General features: G+C 40.6%; 1 protein-coding gene across 1 annotated transcript; it reads right to left on the bottom strand.

The window, feature by feature from the left end:
* Window positions 1–9203: 9203 nt before the first annotated feature.
* Window positions 9204–16501, bottom strand: LOC101880203 (toll-like receptor 7). The gene is made up of 2 exons (XM_005151439.2): window positions 16294–16501; window positions 9204–12461 (listed from the first exon to the last, which is right to left on the bottom strand). The coding sequence occupies exons 1-2, from the start codon at window positions 16294–16296 to the stop codon at window positions 9321–9323; spliced, it is 3144 nt and encodes a 1047-aa protein (XP_005151496.2). The 5' UTR covers window positions 16297–16501; the 3' UTR covers window positions 9204–9320.
* Window positions 16502–20993: the final 4492 nt, after the last annotated feature.

Here is a 20993-nt window from a genome sequence, read left to right as displayed (position 1 = left end):
GGAGACCTCCCCTGGCTACATTCTGCGGGCTTAACCTGCCAATTCCAGTCCAGTATCAAAATCTGAAGGTTCCTAAAATTTCTAAAATCTTCTTGAGAAATCTCTTCAATACACTCAATATGTTGTGATTTTAGGATGTATTGTTTTTCTGATTCTCCCAGGCTTCACTTAAACTCACGAATTGATGATGCCACTTTTCACATAGCAATATAAGGTATTAATCCTGTAGCAGCACGCTTACAGTCTGCATTAAAGTGAGCAAGGTGAAGGTAGATTGCACTCTGGTCATTGACAGGGGGGCAAGGCAACACCTTCACATGAATAATACATGCAGGAAGAACTGGCATTAGCTATTGCAAACCTTCAAAGCGTCTCCAGTAAAGTGTGAATTAGCATGAAGGAAAAGCTTTAACGGAGAAAAATTTTATTAAGTCCTCCACAGTGACAATTCAAAAATTGTTTACATTAACATCTGGATCACATGCAGCAACAAACCTGAAACCTAATGCAATTCCCTAGCATAGCTATTCTTACACAACACTGTCACACACAATCAATCACACAAATTAAAAATAACCCAAACCACTTCCATAATTAACAAAAAAAGATTAAATATGGATTTATGCTGAAGGAGACAATCATTTACTTCTATAAATCACAAACAGATGCTGGCAACTAATGCAGTGGTTTTACTGCAGTGTGATGAAAGAATGTGTCTGGATATGCAATATAGGCATGTCTTCTGCATCTTTGTAAAATGACAAGAAGCTATTCCCTGGATATGTTTTTATGTAATGCATATGCATATGGATGCATAAAAAATATCTCAAACTGAATAGTTAGCATGAGCTATTTTGTCATCTAAAATGAGGACAAAACATGAGTGAAGAGAGTATAGGCATTTGAGATTAATGTTGCACCAATTTGTTTGCTCTGCAGAAAAAGCCCCTATACAACAAGAAGTGAAAGTGAGATAAGGGAGGAGATCAATAATCTCTCACAGAGGAATATGAGGACTCATTAAAAACTAACTGTCTCAAAAATATTCTTCCTAAAGAACAAAAATATATCAAACTCAGGTTCTGGTCATGCTCCAGTTGCATTGTTTCATTTTGCCAACATGCATTTTCCATTATGCTATACTACAAGAAAACTTCCAATCCTGTCCATGATGAACAACTGCATTGTATTACTAAGCACAACAGCTACTATGCTCTACTGTAGGCTTGACAACATATTGTGAGAGAAAGAAAACAAGATAAATACAGAGAGAGAGGGAAAGAAGGAGAGAGATGTTATCAGCAATTCTTTTAGTTATCAAGAATTTATGAGCAGGAGTTAATATAATTTTAGGCTATTTTTTCTTCCCCAGTACATTATGTGGTATAAACCAAATCAGAGTTAAGGACACATAAAGGAAGACTTGGAAATGAGAGGGAAAGAACATAATAAATTACAAGGCACTGAGGTATTAAGTGGTCTTTGCATCATAGGTCATCTTTAAGTTAGGTAGTTTTGGGGTTTGCAGAACTTCCCTTATTTTCAGTCCCTGGCTCTACTCATTCTTCTCAAGCTTATGCTCAGTGAAATAGCAACCTTATGTCCAGCCCCAAAAGGACTAACAAGGAGGATTCCCGAAGAGGCTTAGACTCAAAGTTTTACTTTAAACCCCTTTCTAAGCCATCTGCTCTGTGGCAACATCAGAATTCTGTGTAGATAGGTATGAAAAAATGGTTGAGCCTGGTGTTCAAAATTGAGCTTTATTTTTCCAAATGAAACAACATTAGAGAGCATTTGTGAGTCTTCAGCAGGTTGTCTTATGAAAGGATAGTCCAGGCTGGAGAGTTTGAGTGAGAAAGGGGAGGGGTATTCACACTAACCCTTTTTAGCACCCAAGTGTGGGATCCTACAGGAAGAAGGTGTTTCCACCTGGCTCCTCCTGGAGGATGCTGCTTGGGGAAGGACTTGGGTTTGTGTACCCTGAGCTACTTGCTCCCTCTTAATTTGGCATGCAGGCCAGCTGCACACAGAAGAGACAAATGGAGTATCTGCCCTTTCCCCTTGCTGTTCCTCCACACATGGTATCACTCACGCTAGTTTGAAGAGCCTTGCTGTGAGAGACTTCAAAAAGAAGAGCTTGCTTTTCCAAGAGAAACAACTACTTTCATAATATGCACTAGTAAGTTGCTCACTGCATGTGAAATTACTCATATAAGACAATACCTGAGAAAGATACCAGAACTCAGAAAAGATACCAGAACTCAGACTGTTGGTTAACTTTTTGTTCCTGAGAACAGAATCTACTTTGAGAAATTATGTTTCTTTTGCACTTTTAAGTTCCTCTTTCTTTAGAGCTCATTATATATTTAGCTTGCCTTAAAAGTTCTGTTTCTTGAGGCTTTGGGGTTTTTTCCTTTCAATATGTAAACCACATTCTTTCTGTAAGATCCGTGAAATTTATTAACTGATTTTGGTATGCTGTTGACAGAAGTAAATGAAACGAAGAATCCTTGCTGTGGTACATTACATTAAAAATTACTCTTAAAAAAAAAAAGGCAGCTGAAGTTTTTTGGATATACATGTATATATACATATATATATATTAAAAAATACTCAGGAATTAGTGTCTTCGATTAAAGGGCAGAATCACAGAAGGTCTTAGCTGCTGCAGAGATGAGCTCCGCCACAGCTACTTTTTGCAGAGGAGGTTGCTCTTTCTTTGTCACTTGCAGAACTGCCCCCCTGCTGGCAGATGCTCTGGAATCAAGGTTAGAGCCAGAGTGTGTGCACATCACCCCTCACAGCCTATGCGTATGCACACGTACAACCACATCAGTCTCAAGGAAATTCAAACCCCAAAATACCTGTGGCCCAGAAGATTAGATTTTATTCTTTTCTGTGGCTGCATCTCACTTCAAAGCAGGGTTTTGTTTACAGCCAGCCATGGGAAGCTGAAGTACAGTGTCTTGGAATGAGCAGTATTAAGAGAAAATCTGTTGTCTTTGATTTACTCCTTGAATGCATGTGGCAACTGTGGCTGAGAAGCATTTTATAGACATTGCCCCTGATCTTTCAGAATGTGTTTAGAAAGCACTGCCCATTCCTTTTCTTAACTAGTACAAGTGAGAAAATAAGATTTGCAGGATAGAGAATGAATATTAGACAACTAAAGTCATGTCATGACATTCTTTATGTGTATCACTTATTCTGGGCCATGTTTCGCAATGTTTACAAAACTTAAAGCTACCCTTCAAAGTGCAGCATGTCCCTCTCCCAGCCACCTCTGAGGTGAGTTGACATGCCCACCTACAGCCCACTGGCTCACACTTCCCTCTCCCTTTCCAGATGTACCTGAGGTGCAAATGGGAGTTAAGTATAGGGTATACAACACTTCTCCTTCCTCTGCTTGCAGCAGTCCCAGTTGATGGTTGGCTTTCAAAGATGAATAGTCTAGCTCTGGACTATGGTCTGGGATGATGATCTGATGCCACTGCTGTATGATGTGGACTTTAAGACATAACAGCTTCTGTCACAATGATGCTGTGGAAGAGCTGAGAGGAACATGTGAGGTGGGAAACCACAGAAAATTATGGAAGGGCTTTGAGATTTGTTTTCCCAAAGGAGCAATGGTCAATGCAATTCTTTATTGGAAGTCCTTGCTTTGGCATCATGAATGGGAATTCAGGATAGATAAACAAGAGTACAGCTTAGTGACTGAGTTTCTCCTATGTTAATACCAGAACTAAAAATAAGGTAAGTCTTACTCATAGTCCAAGATAATTAGGTAATTATCTTAAGAGACTTTATTGTGATCAGAATGCAGCATTCAGCTGCAGTGTTAAAAAGCATAATCTCGTATGAACTTAGATTTGTGGATCTCAAATATTCTGGGTAAATGATGGAGAAGAATCAAGGAAACAAGAATATAACATAAAACCTCTCTTGTTTTATGTTTCAGGAATCTTCCCTTTTTCTTGTATACTGAGAGCAATTTGCCACTGAGTCATGTTGATTAAAAATCAGATTTCAATTGATTTCTTCTGTTAGCAAAATAAAAGCATAAAAAGTAGGGCAAGAAAAGAAGATGTAGTCACAAAGAAGATCTCATTGACAGTTCCTGTCTGTAATTGAAAAGTATTACATCTGTATGAAAATACAGTACTAGACAAGTCTGTTTTTAAGCAACACATACTTCCAGAACTTCTCACACTTGTGGAATCTTAATAAAATATTGATGAAATATATTATGCCAGAGTTGCAGTTGTTACTATGTGGAGTATGACATAGATAAACCCAACAGCTAAGACAATAAGACTGTAACTTAGCTTGTAAAAAGAAAAAAAAGATTCAGAAAATGATTTAGAAACCAAAAGTGGAAACCTTCCCTTTTACAAGCTTGCCAGCTTTTTCAAATCTATATAAATTCTGTTGTCAGTCCTTCAATAATGCCATCACTAGAAAATGACTGAAACTTTATTTCCTCAAATGTTTCTGAATTTACACTGGCAAAGATGGTTTTGGGTGTTTCTTTTTAAAAAAGCTCAGTTTACTGGGTCTGCTTTTCCTCAGAATTTTCCCATTAACAGTATGTCTTGATAACAGTAAAGGAAGGAAAACAAAATGCAGAGAGATAAGGTCATGGATTTAGATCAGTGGCTATTCTGATATCACTCTTTTGGCTCAAGACTGTATATGTTGAACAAAGATACTCCCCCACCAAAACCAAATCAACCCAACACCCCAGTTTCACAAACTTAGCAGGGCTTCCCATTGTCTTGCACTTTACATACTCAAATATACACCAGGTACACATTTGATTCCCAATTTTGGCTATTTTTCTAATTAAATAATATGATGTATAATAACCTCTAAGTCTTCATTAACTGCTGAATAGATGCAGGTTGCTTTTATAAGTTGAATGTACAGATTCCCTATTCAGTTTCAGCAGCAGCAGATGTAGAAAGAATTTGACTTTTCTGGCTTTATTTTTCTCCACTTTTACTCCTGGAGATACGGGTGGATTAACGTTTATGTCATTTGCATTTAGACACACAATTTATATTCTGAAATTAGGAGGCTAATTTACACACATACTCAATGAAGTTGAGCTCATCCATAGGCAACTGAGGAGAGTTATAACTTAAATGACCTGAATATCTCATTCAGAGTAAATGGAGAAACTTGGCCTGTGGCTGATTTTCTCAGATGAACAGCCTATCACAGAGTTTATTTTTGTAGGCAGATACTTTCAGTACAAAACTGAGAAAACGAAAAGGCCTGTTGCCCCAAGATGTGATCTACTACAGACAAGAGGCTTGTGATCTTCACAGAGTTTTTTTGAAGATGCTGTCATGAAATTCCTTTATAGGATATCATGTTTGCTACGTAGCACCCCAATTCAGATCATTTTTCCTTTTCAAGAAAAACTTGGATTGAGCTTGTGCCCAACAACGAAGTGCTCTTCATTGTTATGTATGACCCTCCTCATTTCCCGAGCCAAGCAGCTCCAGAGAGGAGCCTTCAGCACCGGAGCGAGGGCAAACCCCGCGTCCAGGAGACCCAGTTCCGAGGGCGAGAGTCTCCGAAGGAGCCTCGAGCCCTCGCCAGGCCTTGCCCAGGAGCCGGGAGCTCCGCTGAGGCGGGCAGGGACTCACAGGGGGCTCTGCTCTGGGAGCTCTGCTCTGGCTGCCCCCGCGATGGCAGCGTCGGCACCAGAGAGAGCCGATGAGAGGGGAGGCCGCAGTGCAGAGCCTGTGGTGTAGAGAGTGCTGCACTGGTATCGTGAGGCGAGGGTGCGCCTTCGTGGAGGCCCTCCTGCATCGGGGGCTGAGCTGTGGGACGCTGTCAATAGGCTGAAAGACGTCAGGGAAGCTGAGAGGGAGCAGGACTGCTTGCTCTCAGGCAAAACACACACGGTCTAGGATAGAATGCAACCCCCTTCTAGCATGAAGATGATCAGGGGACTGGAGCACCTCCCATATGAAGACAGGCTGAGAAAGTTGGGGCTGTTCAGCCTGGAGAAGAGAAGGCTGCGTGGAGACCTCTTAGCAACCTTCCAGTATCTGAAGGGGGCATACAGGGATGCTGGGGAGGGACTATTCATTAGGGACTGTAGTGATAGGACAAGGGGTAATGGGTTGAAACTTAAACAGCAGAGGTTTAGACTTGATATAAGGAAGAAATTCTTTACTGTTAGGGTGGTGAGGTACTGGAATGGGTTGCCCAGGGAGGTTGTGAATGCTCCATCCCTGTCAGTGTTCAAGACCAGGTTGGATGAAGCCTTGGGTGATATGGTTTAGTGTGAGGTGTCCCTGCCCATGGCAGGGGGGTTGCAACTAGATGATCTTGAGGTCCTTTCCAATCCTAACTATTCTATGATTCTATGATTCTATACCCTGAAGCATTTCAGAGAGGAGCATGTAGGCATGCCTCAGCTAGTTTGGTGGATATCTCCTCCCTCCAACATGGTTAACTACTAGGGGGTGTCAGAGGACACAAAAACACGGTGAGCAGTAAGTGGGAATTGTCTTCTCTAGCTAAAAAAACTTGGTGTTTCAGTCTTCCTTCATCTCTCCTTATTCCTCCGTCCATATTTTAGCAAGGCAAAGGTGCAGATATCAGGAAGGATTTTATCACATGAAAACAGCCATGGGCTCTTTTCCTGCTGACTCAGGTGCTGGCCAAGAGTGTTGGCCTTGGCAGTGGGCAGTGCCATGCCAGCAGATTGCTCGTTTCCCACTGCAGACCCCAGCATCATTCAGTGTCTATCTTTGGTGCAAAGGTTGGTGTAGCGTACCTGGCCTCTCTGCAGTCTTGTGCTGCAGCACACATAAGCCGCTCTCCCTACTGTAAGCTCGGACTTTCGTATATGTATATATATGCACATTGCTAGTCATGCCATACCCATCCTTTGGAAGCTTCTCAGTGGGAGAGGAGAAAGTATTTCTGCCTTCAAGCTCGGAAAGCCCAGGTGACATTGTTTCCCTGCCCTAATCGCCTAGGCTGAGAAAGAGGATCTGGTCTGGGTAGACATGGTGTGGGGAGGTAGGGGAAGATGGTATGGGAGTAACTGAGGAGCAGAGGTTCTTGTTTCAAACATAACCTTATGAAGAGAATCGTATTACAGTTTGTGTTATCATACTTAGAGATACAGATTATTTAGGCTTACTAGCAGAACCATCAGAAAGATGCATTATAAAAATGCATATTATTAAAATATTTCCATAAACCTCCTGTTTTTTCAAGCGGGCCCTCCAATTTTACCTACTTCTTATTTAATTAATAAAAATGCTGTGACAAACTTAGAGGAAAGAAAACTTGTTATCTGTAATAGTATTATGTGAAGTTTGGTTTTCTTTTTTATGTTTGTGTGCTTGTCTGTCGGGTTGCCTACCATTAAATAAAAAAGGGGATATTTGAAGAAAGGACCAGGCAGAACAGGTAGATGAGGAGACACAGGAGGCAGCTGAAATAAGCAGGTTCAAAGCAGTTAAGAGTGTCTGTTCCCTGTGAGTTAGAACTGTCACCAAGACTGGTTGTGAGAAAAGAAAAAAATGCTTTGAGAGAGGGGACAAGCTGTAGACAGGAGCACCCAACAAGGTCAGAGCATGGTGCCCTTCTGAAACAGAGAACAATCATCACAGCAAGCTGAGAGCCTGCCTGTGCCATGCACAGAGATTTAGGCGTCAGCTGAAGTACTACTGTCATATGTTTGATGAGGTTTGTCTGTGAACAGGGGTGGGCAACAGGCCCAAGTGTTTGTATTTCTGAGCAGTGTTTCTTCCCTTTTTCAGGATACATCTCTAAAGTCAGACCCATTCCCAGCTCAGGTTTTTAGTGGTGCTGCAGATGCCACTGAGGGAGAGGGGCCTGCCTGGAGAACAAGGAGGTGGAGGAGGGCCTGAGGCTGCTCTGAAGCACCATAGCAAAAACAATAGTAGGATGGGTGCTTTCCTTGTACAGGTTTTGCACTTAGAGTGACTGTGTTTTGCTCTGGAGAAGGTCTGAACAGATGGAGGGGAATCAGCCACTTTAGCATGGCCTCAGGCCCCAGCCCTGGCTGGACCTGCAAGCACCATCCCAGTTAATATACAAGGGGTTGTAACACAGGACCTGGTGGAAACAGGGAAGCTGAGCCTCTAAAGCTAATTAATAGCACAACATGTGAGAGGAGACCTTAGTCCGCAGGGAGGAGCCAGCTCAGCCAGCAGGCCAAGGAAGCAGGTGAAAGGCAGAATGAAGAGATTACTTGGAAAATAGTAGTAAACACTTAATTTAACTTCTGTCATGCCCTAGTTTAGCTGTGTTTATTTCCACATCTTCTTTCTCTTTTCTCTCTTTAACTTAGTCTCTTACCACTTCCTTTTTGTTTTACTTGGTTCTCTTCACCTGCCTTGTGTCTCTCCTTTAGCCTCTGCTGTCCTGCTCCCTCTTCTTGCTCCCACACAGCAGCTCCATGCACAAGACTCCCTTTCCCTTGTAACTCTTTCCAACCTACAGCCTGCAAAACCTTCTGAACTTGTTTCTCGCACAGCTTCCCGTTTTAGCTCTTATATGTTCTTCAAAGTTCCTTCAGGCTCGTGAGCTTATGGACAACACAATAGAGGGAGAGCTCCCATAACAGAACCCAAGCCCCTGACAGCAGTCCCACCTGGACTTCCCAGTGATTAGGGCTGTTGTCCACTCAGAAGCAGTAGGCTCGACAGCTATAAGACTGAGATGAAAAGATAATAATTCTTAGATTTTCCCAACTCCTAAAATTAAAGCATGAGCTCTGCTTTTGGTATTTTCTGAGACAAATGTGTCAGCAGATACTTTTTTTGTTTTTCATAAATACACTAAATACAGAAACTATAATTTCCTGTAAAACTACATTTACTCCAACAGAGATCTGAACAGCAGCAACTTCAGGCATGGCCAAACTCCTCCTGGCAATCTGTGTGCTAGGATAAGCTGAGCAAGTGTCTCACCCACACCTAACCCAACAACAGGTGGTGCTGGAGGCCTCCAGTGAACTGAAATTTGGAAGTGGTGATTCTGTTCTAAACCAGGGACTTCCAGTAGGTAGTGCATCTTCTTGTGTTGTGCAGCAATCAGTGCCAAGCAGGATGAATATCAGCTAAACATCCATGCTGGCAACAGTTTCTGTTCTGTCTTGTCATAACAAAACAAGTGAACTATCATTTGGACTAATTGTGCGTTTCTTTTTGGGTACAATATCAATTAACATTTATCCTCTACACTTTGATGGCTTCTCCAAATGAAGTTCAGGATATTTTTCACATCATGCATCATAACAATATTTACAGGGAAGGGCAGAGCTAAACAGTTTCCTGGAGAAGCTTGTTGTAAGCCAGGGTATTGTTCATAGCTATTGCATTTTTCAGGCACTGCCAGAAGTAGGGCTGAGATCTAGGGTTAGTTGGCCATTCCAGGACAGAACTTCTGCACAGCCTCTTCCTCAGCTGAACATACCGGGACTTCTGCAGAACCTTCTCAAGAAATATCAAGATAATGACATCTATTTTTTCATCTAGAAGCCGCTGGTGGGCCATGTAAAATGTTGTCTTGAAGTTGCCGCTTTTAATATACTTGTTGGTCAGTACAAATATGGTCTTTTTGCTCAGCTGAATGCTCTGGGAAAGGTTGTCAAAGACTGGCTGTCCTGGGAGCCAGTCCCTTCCTTCTAGGCATAAGTTGAACTGTCTGGTTCTTTGATCTTCCAGCCTTTCAACCAGTTCTTCCATCACCCATTCATTCACAGCTGGATCTTCATTGTCATAGGCAATAAAGGCATCATAGCAAGCATCTGGTGAAGGTAAATGCTGATAGCCCTTCCACTTGGCAGTGCAGTAATGATAACTATACCACACATCCCAGAAATAGAGATGGCTCATCACTGTGAACACCATAAGGCCTAGGACGGTTGAAGCTGACAGAGCATACAGGATCAAATATGAGGTGTCCAGCTCACAGGTGTACAGATCCAAGAAAACCACGCTCATTCCTTTATGTGCTCCTGGGCCAGCACAGGTCACATCTGTGGCCAGAAGAGGAATAGTCACATGAGTCTGATTGATCCACCAAACAAACCACACAGCATCACAGTTACACTTGAAAGGATTGCCATGCAACAGCAGCACCTTCAGGTTGTTAATGACATTTTCAGGGAAGCTAGATTTCTTAATTATTTGGATCTTGTTTGAGCTGAGGTCCAAGTATTTCAATTTAAAAGCACCTCTGAGAAAATGTTTGCTCAGCCGTTGAATGTGATTGTTTCGAAGAATCAGGTTTTGGATTGTTGAAGAGTAATTGGACAGTTCTTGGGGAACAGTAGCCAGAAGGTTATTACTGAGGTCCAGAGTTTCTAGTTTTTTTAGATGGTGCAGGTTTTCCCATTTGAAACTCTTCATCCGGTTATTAGTTAAGTTGAGGACTCTGAGTTCTGGAGGCATAGCTTCAAAAACACCAGAAGGCAAAAAACTAAGAGAGTTGAAAGAAATATCCAGTTCTTCCAGGCAAGTCAGGTTTTTGAAGAATGACAAGTATCTAGCATTCCCATCCATCCATAGAACATCTAAACGATTTCCTCTGAATTCTAGTATTTGAAGAGATTGACTTTCCATTCCTGTGTTAGTAGAGGTAGAAATTTCATTCTCATTCATCATCAGCTTCTTCAGATGGGCCAAGTTTTTCATAAAACTAAGCATGTGAGTGACACCTTCTGCCAGAAAATAATGTTTGTTATTGCTTAGGTCTAGAATTTCTAGAAGTTTTAACTCATTAAAAGCAGTTGAGTACAGCAAGTCAATCCTGTTGTTAGAAAAATCCAGGTATTTTAATCCAGACAAGTAGGAGAATTCACTTCCATTTAAAGTCTGACTTATTGCATTACCTGACAAGTTGAGGCATCTGAGGTAACTAAGTCCCCGGAAGTCTGAGGGGTTAATAAAAAATATGTTGTTTCTGCTTAAATCCAGAGTTTCTCCATATTCCAGGCAGTCTTTTTTGACTGAAGATTCGTAGGAAGCAGCCTCTTTGTCTTTGGACCTGCAACTTCGCCCATACTCATCATACTTGAAATAATGCATTTCCTCTAATACTTGCCTGTTGTATTGCTCTACTGAAATCCCAGGATTAGAGCAAAATCCATAGAAGTTGCTTTCCCCTGAAGAAGGAGAAATTTTATTCACTGAGAGGTCTATGAGTTTAAGAGATGGGAATTTTTTGAACACACTCAGGTCAACAACTTTAATAAAATTAGTCCCAAGATCCAAAACTGTTAGATTTCTAAGACTGAGCAATGGATGTAGATTTCGTTCTCTCAGTTCTTTGAAGACATAACCCCTGAGCCTCAGAGTTTCCAGGTTAGAGAGGGAAGAAAAAGACTTAGACAAATTCAAGATTGGAGAATACATCTTCAGTTCAAAATTAAAGGACAAGTCAAGCTCTACAAGGCTGGGGATAAACTTCAGAAACTGAGCATCTCCAATCTCCTTCATGAGGAAATTTTGGGAGAGGTCAAGCTGTTTGAGATTCCTTAAGTTTTTAAACCAGCTGCTGGGTATGCTCCGAATAGAGTTACTGTGAAGTCGCAAAATTCTTAAATTTTTCAAGGAATAAAAAGCCTTTGAATGTATCTCAATTGTGCTCTTGGGGCAGGGAATACAAGGATATGGGGCATTATAGCAGCGTGGGCAGTTACCACTTAAATCAAGAATTTCTAGGTTGTGAAGGGTACTCAAGTCATGTTCTTGAATCACTTGAATCTTGTTATTGTAAATATATAATTCCTTTAATGTAGATGTCAAATTGTGTGGAATATGAGTTAAGTTGTTAGACTTCAGGGATAATATTGTTAATTTTTTCAGCTCCAGAAAGGCTGTTTTTTCAATTTCAAATGAAACATTGCATGGATTACGATAGTAACAGTTTTGTCCCAGATACAATACTTCTATGTTTCCTAGCTGTGACAAGTTGGCTTTTTGGATAGAAAAGATATGGTTTGCTTCCAGGCTCAGCAGACTTAAACTAGTAGGAAGACCCCAGGGTATTTCCCACAGTTGGTTTGCATCCAAATACAATGACTTCAGTCTGGTAAGGGCAGCAAAACTGTCATTCTCAATCTTTGGCTGTGTGGTGCACTCATGGTCTTTGGGCCCCATTCTGATAGGCACACAGTTGCATCTGAAATCAATCTCCACGAGGTTTACAAGATGGGCAAAGGATGCTGGATTGACATGGGGGATGTGGTTAATACTTAAGGTAAGGTTGGTAGCATTTGCAGGGATCCCTCTGGGGACTTCCAGGAGACGCCGATTGGTGCAGTCCACTGTCACAGTACCTTCAAAGGTATTAACATCACAGGGTAAACTTTTGGGAAACCAAGTTCCTGATAGCAGCACTGGAATTGGGAAGAGCAAGACAAATGGCAGCACATTTGACATCTTTGCATGAGGTACCTAAAAATAAGGAAATAGGGAAGAATTAATTTAATGTGATGACAGCATCTTGTAGGATATTAGGTCAAGCATGTGCTCAGTCAGACAAAATGCACAGCTAGCCTGTGGGCCTGTCTCTCACACTGGCTAGAATTGGATATACAGAGAGGATTATAAGTCTGGGGGAGGCATACATTAGTATTTCCTCAGATGTTTTCTTTACTTTCTTATCACTAAGTATTGGAGTGTTAAGATAACTATCACTCTTTAAATAATGAATCATAAAAAATTATTGAAAAAATTGACAAGGCAGGTGATTAAAGGCTATGTATCTGTGAACTTTCTTCTTTTAAGGTGTTAAACACCCATCAATTTGCATAAATAAGCAAAGTTAGTTTTTTGAAGCATGGGAAAATCTGTAGTCATGTAAAATCATACTAACATGTGTGTGCCTGTTTCAAATTTCACATTATCTAGGGATACTTTTTCTAATATGTAGTAGAATGGGTATATATGGTCAACTTAAGCTATTCAGTGGCTATACTTCTATATGGTTTAATACCTGTTTGCATATTCACGGTCCAGTAAGGACAGAGCTCTAAGAGAGCAGTGTAGCAATGCAATTGTAGAAATGAAAGTCAGATTTTCATGGACTTAAGATTGATCATGTCCCATAAAAGAGTCATAAGCAGTAAGCAAGTAGAGGCAAAATCCTACAGGCATTTAAAGAACCTTCCAAAATATGCCCTCTATCTGTCAAGTCTTTGTGGTCTTGCCTGTTTTATAGATTTGTGTCTTTAGGGGAAGAGCAATAAGCTTTTAATATTTCACAAATTAATAGTTACTTCCTCAGTAACAGTCAGTGTCAAAGAAATCCCATCCCTCTGGCCAAAGGTGGCCAGCTAGGTAAGCAGGCTTCCTGCCATGGCTTGTCTAGCACAGGCAAAGGAGCTGTGACCATTTTTCTGTGTTGCACAGCCTTAACTGCCTGTGTCTGGTGCTGGCCAAGAGATTTAAAGACAAAAACCACACAATAATCCACATCATGTTTTCTCCCTGGAACTCAGTGTAGAAGGCTTGGAAGATTCATGGTACACAGAGTGCTCTTAAACAACCAGGATTAATTACGCTTGTAATAATATTGACTAAATGTAAATACCCAGTTAAGCAGCTGAAAATCACATGATTAGGCAAATTGTTCAAGACATGTGGAAAGTTTTTTTTCTATTTAGCTAAGACACAAGAATATAGAAATGTGAAAACCCTGGTGAGTTTTGTCTAAGACATGCCTTGCAAGTGACACGGACTCAGAGATTAATTGAGGCTTCTGTTGAATGCATTACCTGAGGTTACTATGCTAAATCTACCTATGTCTCTGTGGATCTGGAGGAGTACTCTGGGGACTAGCAGGGCAGTAGATGGTAGAGAACCCAGATCGAGTCTCACACAGCACCCCACTTCTTCACCAGCCAAGGGGAGTCACCCTGAGGATTTGTTCAGTCAGCTTTTGAATTGCAGAAGGAAAAAAGTAAAAATCCACTGTAGACTTCAAATTCAGTGTAACCTGGTACTGTGCTACACCACAGACTTTCTTCTACCACAATTTCCCATTGCCAGGAAGTGCTGTGGTGCTTTCTTCTTTTCAGCTGATTTTCACGAAAAAAAAAGCAATGTAGGTAAATGTCCCAGCTGGTAGCCATGACTATCATTCCAAGGAAAATTGGCCTGGAATAACCTGGCCATGACTGTAAATTCATACGTAATTGTTTTCAGCTCTCGTGAACTCATTTGTTAAGAAGGAAAATAACCTTCACTGGGATTACAGAAATTCACTTTGGAAACTCACCCAGACAGAGGTTACTGGGTAAGACAGTTCACCAGTGTCTTCAATATGGTCTAATCAATCAAGTTTAGAGGATGATGAATTTTTCTGATTTCCCAGTATTGACAAGCAGTTGGATGAAAATGGTGAATAAGGATAATCAGAGGATGTGGTGAGCTGATTTGGAGAAGGTAAAGCACATTCATTTCCTCCTAGCTTTTTTCTTAGAACTCTTTTTTAACCCATATTATATGGGCAGGCACATGGGAGGGAGAAGGAAGGCCTCTACCATTGATATCAGTTAGAATGGAAAACTGAAGGTCTTTCTTTGAACATTGCTGAAGAAAAATCTGGGTATGTTTTTGTAAATATTTTGCCTTTCTTCTTTTCCAAAGGACACACTATATAATGCATGCAAAAAGACTTTATTAGACTGATGAAAACCAAAGAGTGCTTATCCTAACTGAACGGCCCTTGGTACCCCAGCTCTTGCCTACTTCCATCTCTTACTTTACCAGACCAATGTACTCCAGGAGCCAAGGTCATTGGCCAAGGCAGATGCCCATGGAGCACAGCAGAGAGGTGGCAAGGAAACCACAGAGATCTGCACTGCAGGGTATGTTGCTCTATGTCATGGATGCCATTTATTTTATCCATCCATGCATGCCACAGCAGACCATGAAGTGCTGAACCTCACCAGCCACGAACACAGTGAATGCAGCCATGAAAGAAGATACTGACAACTGCCACAATTCAAACTCCAGCAGCCTATCTTCCTTTAAAAGAAGGAAGGAAAACATCTGCTGCTAACTGGGGGTCAAACCACAGATTTGCTGTTCTTGAGAAAAAGTTAGTTAGCATCAAACTTTAAAGATTCTCTAAACCAAATTAAGACCCTCTGTCCAAACACTAGAGTAGGAGCTGGACAAGGTGAGATTGACACAAACTTTTTAAATACTCATACTGGCCACTGCACTCAGGCATCTAATTTTAGGCACTTACCCAAGTTCCTCAATTCATTGCCGTCAATCTGGGCTGCACTGACATTCAAGAGAGAGCAGAAGAGATGCAAGGGAGGCCCTGCAGGCACAGCTTAGCTCTGAATATGGAGGTCTACCCAACTGCACACCGAACGGAGACTAAACACTGAAGGTTTAAGTGCCTAAAATTAACTGCAATGTGTCTGGGCTTTAAATGTCTACATGAATATATTTGTGTGTTTCTTAAGAAGTAAAAAAAATGCCTTTGAGATGTTCACAATGCTCACATTTTGAGCTCTTACATATTGCAGTATTTTCAAGAACCTAAGTGTTGCAGAGCCAGCCTATCTCCTACCATCTTTGTGCTTCATTTCTTTGTATAACTCTTTCCTGATACCTTTTTAATGCATTAGCTGTCTTAACTGTAAACTGCTAAATTCTGGTGCTGTGTCTATCTATCTGCATGTGTAACACTGTCTGTTACAGTACAAAAACAAATAAAAAAGATTGTTTTAATTAGAAGAAAAAAAAACCAACGCTGACTTGTGCAATGTCTTTGCTAGTTTGAAAGCTCAGCTAGAGTATACACATGAACGTTTGGCTTTGCAAGATGTAAACCAAGTACTAATCTGTTGATATTAACCAGCATATGCATGAACCCGTACTGATTTAGGGTATATTCAAATATTCAAAAACAATAGAGTTAAGTGTTTCTGAAGGCTTTTTTTTTTTTTCTGTAGGTATTCCATATATATTTTAAATGGTGACAGAGGAAAAAGCTAGAGAAAAAGGAACACCTCAGAAGATAGAGCAGTTAGAAAAGACATTATTATACTCATTTTGTAGCACAGCAGTACAATTAAATAGTAGCCATTTAGGCTCAAACAAATGCTTTCCTTTCCTCTCATTATGTATTGCAGCTTCTAGCTACAACAGTAAATTGCAATATTTATTTAGAAAGCAGAAAAGCAGAATATGGTCTTGTAAGCTTTCCACAACAGTTCCAGTCAAAAAGGTTTAAAAGCAAATTTAAAATGAAAGTTTAACCTACCATTTTCTGTGTGCTTCAGATCTGGCAGATTTGTCACTGGAGGAGATTGTAAATCGGAGCAGAAAAAAACAGCATAAAAGATGTCCCCACTGGTTCAGCTCAGGTGCATAGAAGAGTATAACATGACATAACTCACTCAAGACAACAGCCGTAATCACTACTTTAGAACTACTCTCCAGCTGGACTGCAACTTGAAAAAACAATTAAATGTGAAACAACTGCTGCAACCTACTTCCTCAAACATTTGTACTTCAAATTAAAACAACAGTACCTCATTTACTCCTCCACACCCCATAAAAATGACTGAGGACTGTTTTTTTTTGTATGTGTGTGTCCTTTTTCTACAGCTTCTTACATGACTCATGCCTCCATGTGCTTTATGGTCTCATGTTGCAATTTGCTCTCTTTGCTACATTTGAACATGGTTTTAATTTCAAACTGTGTATTTTACCTACCTGTCATACCGTAAAGAACTATAATAAAATCTGCTCCAGAAAGATGAACATTCAAGCCACAGGAAGCCCCAAAGGAGGACAACTGCAAAATATTTGGGGATACAGCGTGAGATCAGTCAGCTAGGACACTACATAAGGGTAACATTCACTTCAGACAACTAAGATTTGCAGAAGCTCAAGTTCCTTCTTTCCTGCCCCCCCCCCCTTTTTTTTAGTGTAAGCTGCACAAATAGACAGAAATTATTAATTTATATTAACAGTGCTTTAAATTTGAAAATTTGGTAATTTTTATAAATATAATTTGGTGTTCGTTTCTGCTGTAACTTCAAGAACGGGGACAAATCTCTTAAGCTGAATACTCTGCAGAATAAATGCCTATTAAGTGAAAGGGACTCTGGGGGAAGGGAACCAAAATAAACCAGGAAAAAATGGGTAGTGGTGAGGGCATAGGAAACTGCAGAAAAAAAAAGGAAAACTTTGTGGGAGCGCATAGAAGGGACCAAGTTAATAATGACACTGATAGGCTTCAGATGGTGACAGTCCAGCTTTTCATGGAACATGGTGTCTGAGAGCTTCTTTCTTAGAAGCTTTTATGCCTAGCAGGACAGAGTAGTTGAATGGTTATGATATTTATTAGGTGGGGTGGTTGGAGATTTTTGTATCTTCTTTCCCTATGTAATTTTCTTTATATTTTAAATAGCAGCTCATAATTTCTCTGTGATGGAGCCAAGGAAGGCTGGTCATTTTGGAAGACTAGAACCTGAAAAATGAATACAGAAAGAATTTGCAATCGTACTTTAAAATTCCCTGGGTTTAGTGGCAGAGTCATACAGACATAAAGAAAACCAATAAAGTGTACAGCATCATTACTATTAAGGCCCAGGAAAGGGCTCATTAAATCATTATGGGCTCAGGACTATGTTGCTCACCTTTGTGCCTGATTACTAAAAGTACCCAAATAAAGTACAATTCCTCTGCTATTTATAGGTAACTGGAACTTACTTTTCATGCAAAAGGCACTGAGGTTTTCATTGTGGGTTATCATAACTAAAGCAGGCATCTCACTAAAATCCTGCTGCCTTCTGCAAGGCCATTCAATGCATTTCTGGTAGGAGGAAAATCTTGATTGCAAACACCCTATGCTAGCTATTCCACTCTGAATATTTCACAGATTTTGTACCAGCAGAAGAAAAAATTAGCTTCAATTCATTTATAGTTATTCACCTTATTAAAAAGCAAATGTGCTTAATTGATTGTGAATAAGAGAATGACTTGAGCCACACTGGATTGTGAAAGTTTATTTCTTCAAGCACCTAGCCACATCTGTGATACATGATGCTTGAACATGAGATCCTAAATGCCCACTCACTTAGATTGTAAGTAGGTTTTCTAAAGCACAGTGTCCCATCACCCAACCCTGTAATTCTTGACAGGTGCTTGGTGCCTTTGGAAATCTTCCTTGCAGTTTATCCCTACAAACTTTGGAAATTCTAATAGTTGTACTGACACTTTACCTTTTCTTTTGGGCTAAGTCTGGTTTGGTTTCTTTTAATTCATATTAGGAAGGCTTGCTGTCACACAGCCAAGAGCGTACAAGTTTAAATTCTGTGCAGAGTGAAACTGCAACTTTAGCTGAACACTAACAGAAACATAGAGGGCTTTTTGCCATTTCCCCCCCCTTTTTTCTATGTTTTTTAAACCTAAGAAACATGGGAAGCAAAATACAGCATTATTTCCCTTCAGAAGGCGGGGGTAAATTCAGGGGAGTTCAGCAGTCCAGAACTTCACAACTATAATTTGATTTTTAGAGGTAAAGAAGGTCACTGATTTACTAATAAAAGTTCCGATTTTCTTCAGATGTTGTGCAAAATCTCTTACCTTCTGTGAAACAGAAAGTAACTGAAAGCAGAAAAGCACTTCCTACTGTGCCATGTGCTAGGGGAGGACCCACTGGTAACAATGCATATATTTTGCCACCTCTGTGAGCAAAGAATATAATCTAAACTAGAGTGAGAGTCTCTATTCTATCTGCTGTCCTTAATCTGTCATCTAAAGGTTAGGGCTTTAGTTAGATGGAAATTGGGCTGGTGAACACTGTATTTTCTTTTTTTTTTTTCTCTTCCAAATGAAAACTTACAGAAAATTTATTTATCAAAATCAGGATTTTATTGTGTGTATCTTACAGCTGGGTACTTCACCTAAAGTCTTGAAGTCTTGCAGCAATATCTGCTCTCTAATATGCTAACCCTCATAAAAATAATTATGATAGCACCCCAGATATTCATGGTTAATACGACATTTAGTGTAACGCTGCATAATTTACCCAGGAAATTATCAGACACATGTTGAGTTGCTCAATTTTTGAAATACATGGTTTGACTCTGCAAACTGATGTAGACAGATGTACAAAAAGAGCCACAAAGAGAAACGGACGGCAAAATTGAGGAAACTATAAGAAAATCACTTACAGAAGCCTTAAGGGGTGTAAAAATGCAGGATCCCTACTGACAGCAGTTGCAGAAATGTATTTGCAGGCACTAAAAATAACTAAACCAATAAACAGAATACAACACTAGGGAAAATTGGCCTACAAGAGGCAGAGAAAGCTCTCAAAGCTCTGATGAGGGAGAAGATCCTTAGAGATCTGCACCAAGTTTAGCCAACCACCCACTGCACTGACATATGGCTGAAGGATCCACTAGCATCACAGAAAGACTTTCCCATTTCTGAAAGCTGAGGCTACCCCAGTGCCAAGACTGACCATTTGGTGTTTACAACAGGTTAAAACTATTTGCTGAAAGCAAAGGCATCTGTCCTTCAAAGAACAGAATAATGTTTCAGTTGGAAGGAACTCTTTTCACCAAGGCTCACTAATACCAGTGAAATTGTATCTCTGGCAGCTGATCAAGTGCTTTTGACGGTGATGGAGTTAATTTTTTCCTAGTACATGATGCAGTGCTGTGTTTCAGCTTTAGTCTGAGAACAATGCTGATAACACACCCATGTTTTAGTTGTTACTAAGTAATGCTTACCCCAATCAAGGACACGTCAGTCTCTCATGCTCTGCCAGTGAGGAGGGGCAGAAGAAGCCAGGAGGGAACAGAGACAGGACACCTTACCCAAACTATACAAAGGGGTATTCCACACCACAGCACATCATGCCCCATATATAAACTGGGGGGAGCTGGCTGGGAGCCACTGATCACTGCTTGGGAACAGGCTGGGTATAGGTCAGCAGATGGTGAGCAATTGTATTGTGCATCACTTGTTTTTCTGAGGTTTTATTTGTCTGTTTTTCATCTTAGTATTTCTACTACTATTATTATATTTTAATTTATTTAATTATTAAACTGTTCTTAACCCAATGGTTATAATATTTTCTGATTCTTCTTCCCACTCTACTTGGAGGTGGAGAGGTATTAGCAAGTGGCTGTGTGGTACTTGGTTGATAGCTAGGCTTAAACCACAACACCAACACTTCTATTCATCCTGTTTTTTTTCTCATACCGCATGCATTGTTGTACAAGCATTTCAGATATGTTTCTGAGCCTTCTGCACTCCCAGGAGTGGTATAAATAGCCCCACTGGGATTGCCACCCTGTAGCGATACCATGCCAACTCTCGGCTTACCTACTGCAGCCCTGTTGGCACCTGCTTCCCCCGTAAGTCCTAGTTCTTGATCAGACCTGCCAGTTTATGCCCAAAACCCTGTTTTTGCCATCAGTACAGGTGGATCTTGTCAGGCCCCAACATACCTTGTCTCTCAAAGGCTCTTCCATGGGTCAAAACCCCAAAGTTTTGGTGGAGACACCAGTCCTGAAGCCAAGTATCCTAGGCTCACCTGTTTCTTCTGAGGTTCCTCTCCATTACTGAGAGGACTGAGGAAAACAGTATATGTGCTCCTGAATTTTTTAGCATTCTTCCCAGGACTCTGAAGTCTGATGGACTTTGGAGTTTTTGTTTCAACATCATTTGTACCTATGTGAAAGAGCAGAAATGTATAGTAGGCTGAAGGTTGAATATGTTCTTCAGACTTGTGGTGGCATCCCTAATTTGGGTCCCTGAAAAGAGGGTCTGGCCCTCTTTTTCAAGAGGGAGTACTTCTGTTCCACACAGGAAGGAATTCCCAACAACCAGAACTTGATGGTTTTCCTTCTCATTGCTGGTTTTGTTACACGTGGCTGGTCTCGCACCTTGGCAGGACTGCTTGTGTGGGTTCTTCCTGCTGGTTTAGATTAGACATTA

Source organism: Melopsittacus undulatus, chromosome 2 (assembly GCF_012275295.1).
Source record: "Melopsittacus undulatus isolate bMelUnd1 chromosome 2, bMelUnd1.mat.Z, whole genome shotgun sequence".
NCBI lineage: Eukaryota > Metazoa > Chordata > Aves > Psittaciformes > Psittaculidae > Melopsittacus > Melopsittacus undulatus.
The sequence above is the reverse complement of the archived record's forward strand: the minus strand, read 5'-3'. Positions and strand labels throughout refer to the sequence as shown.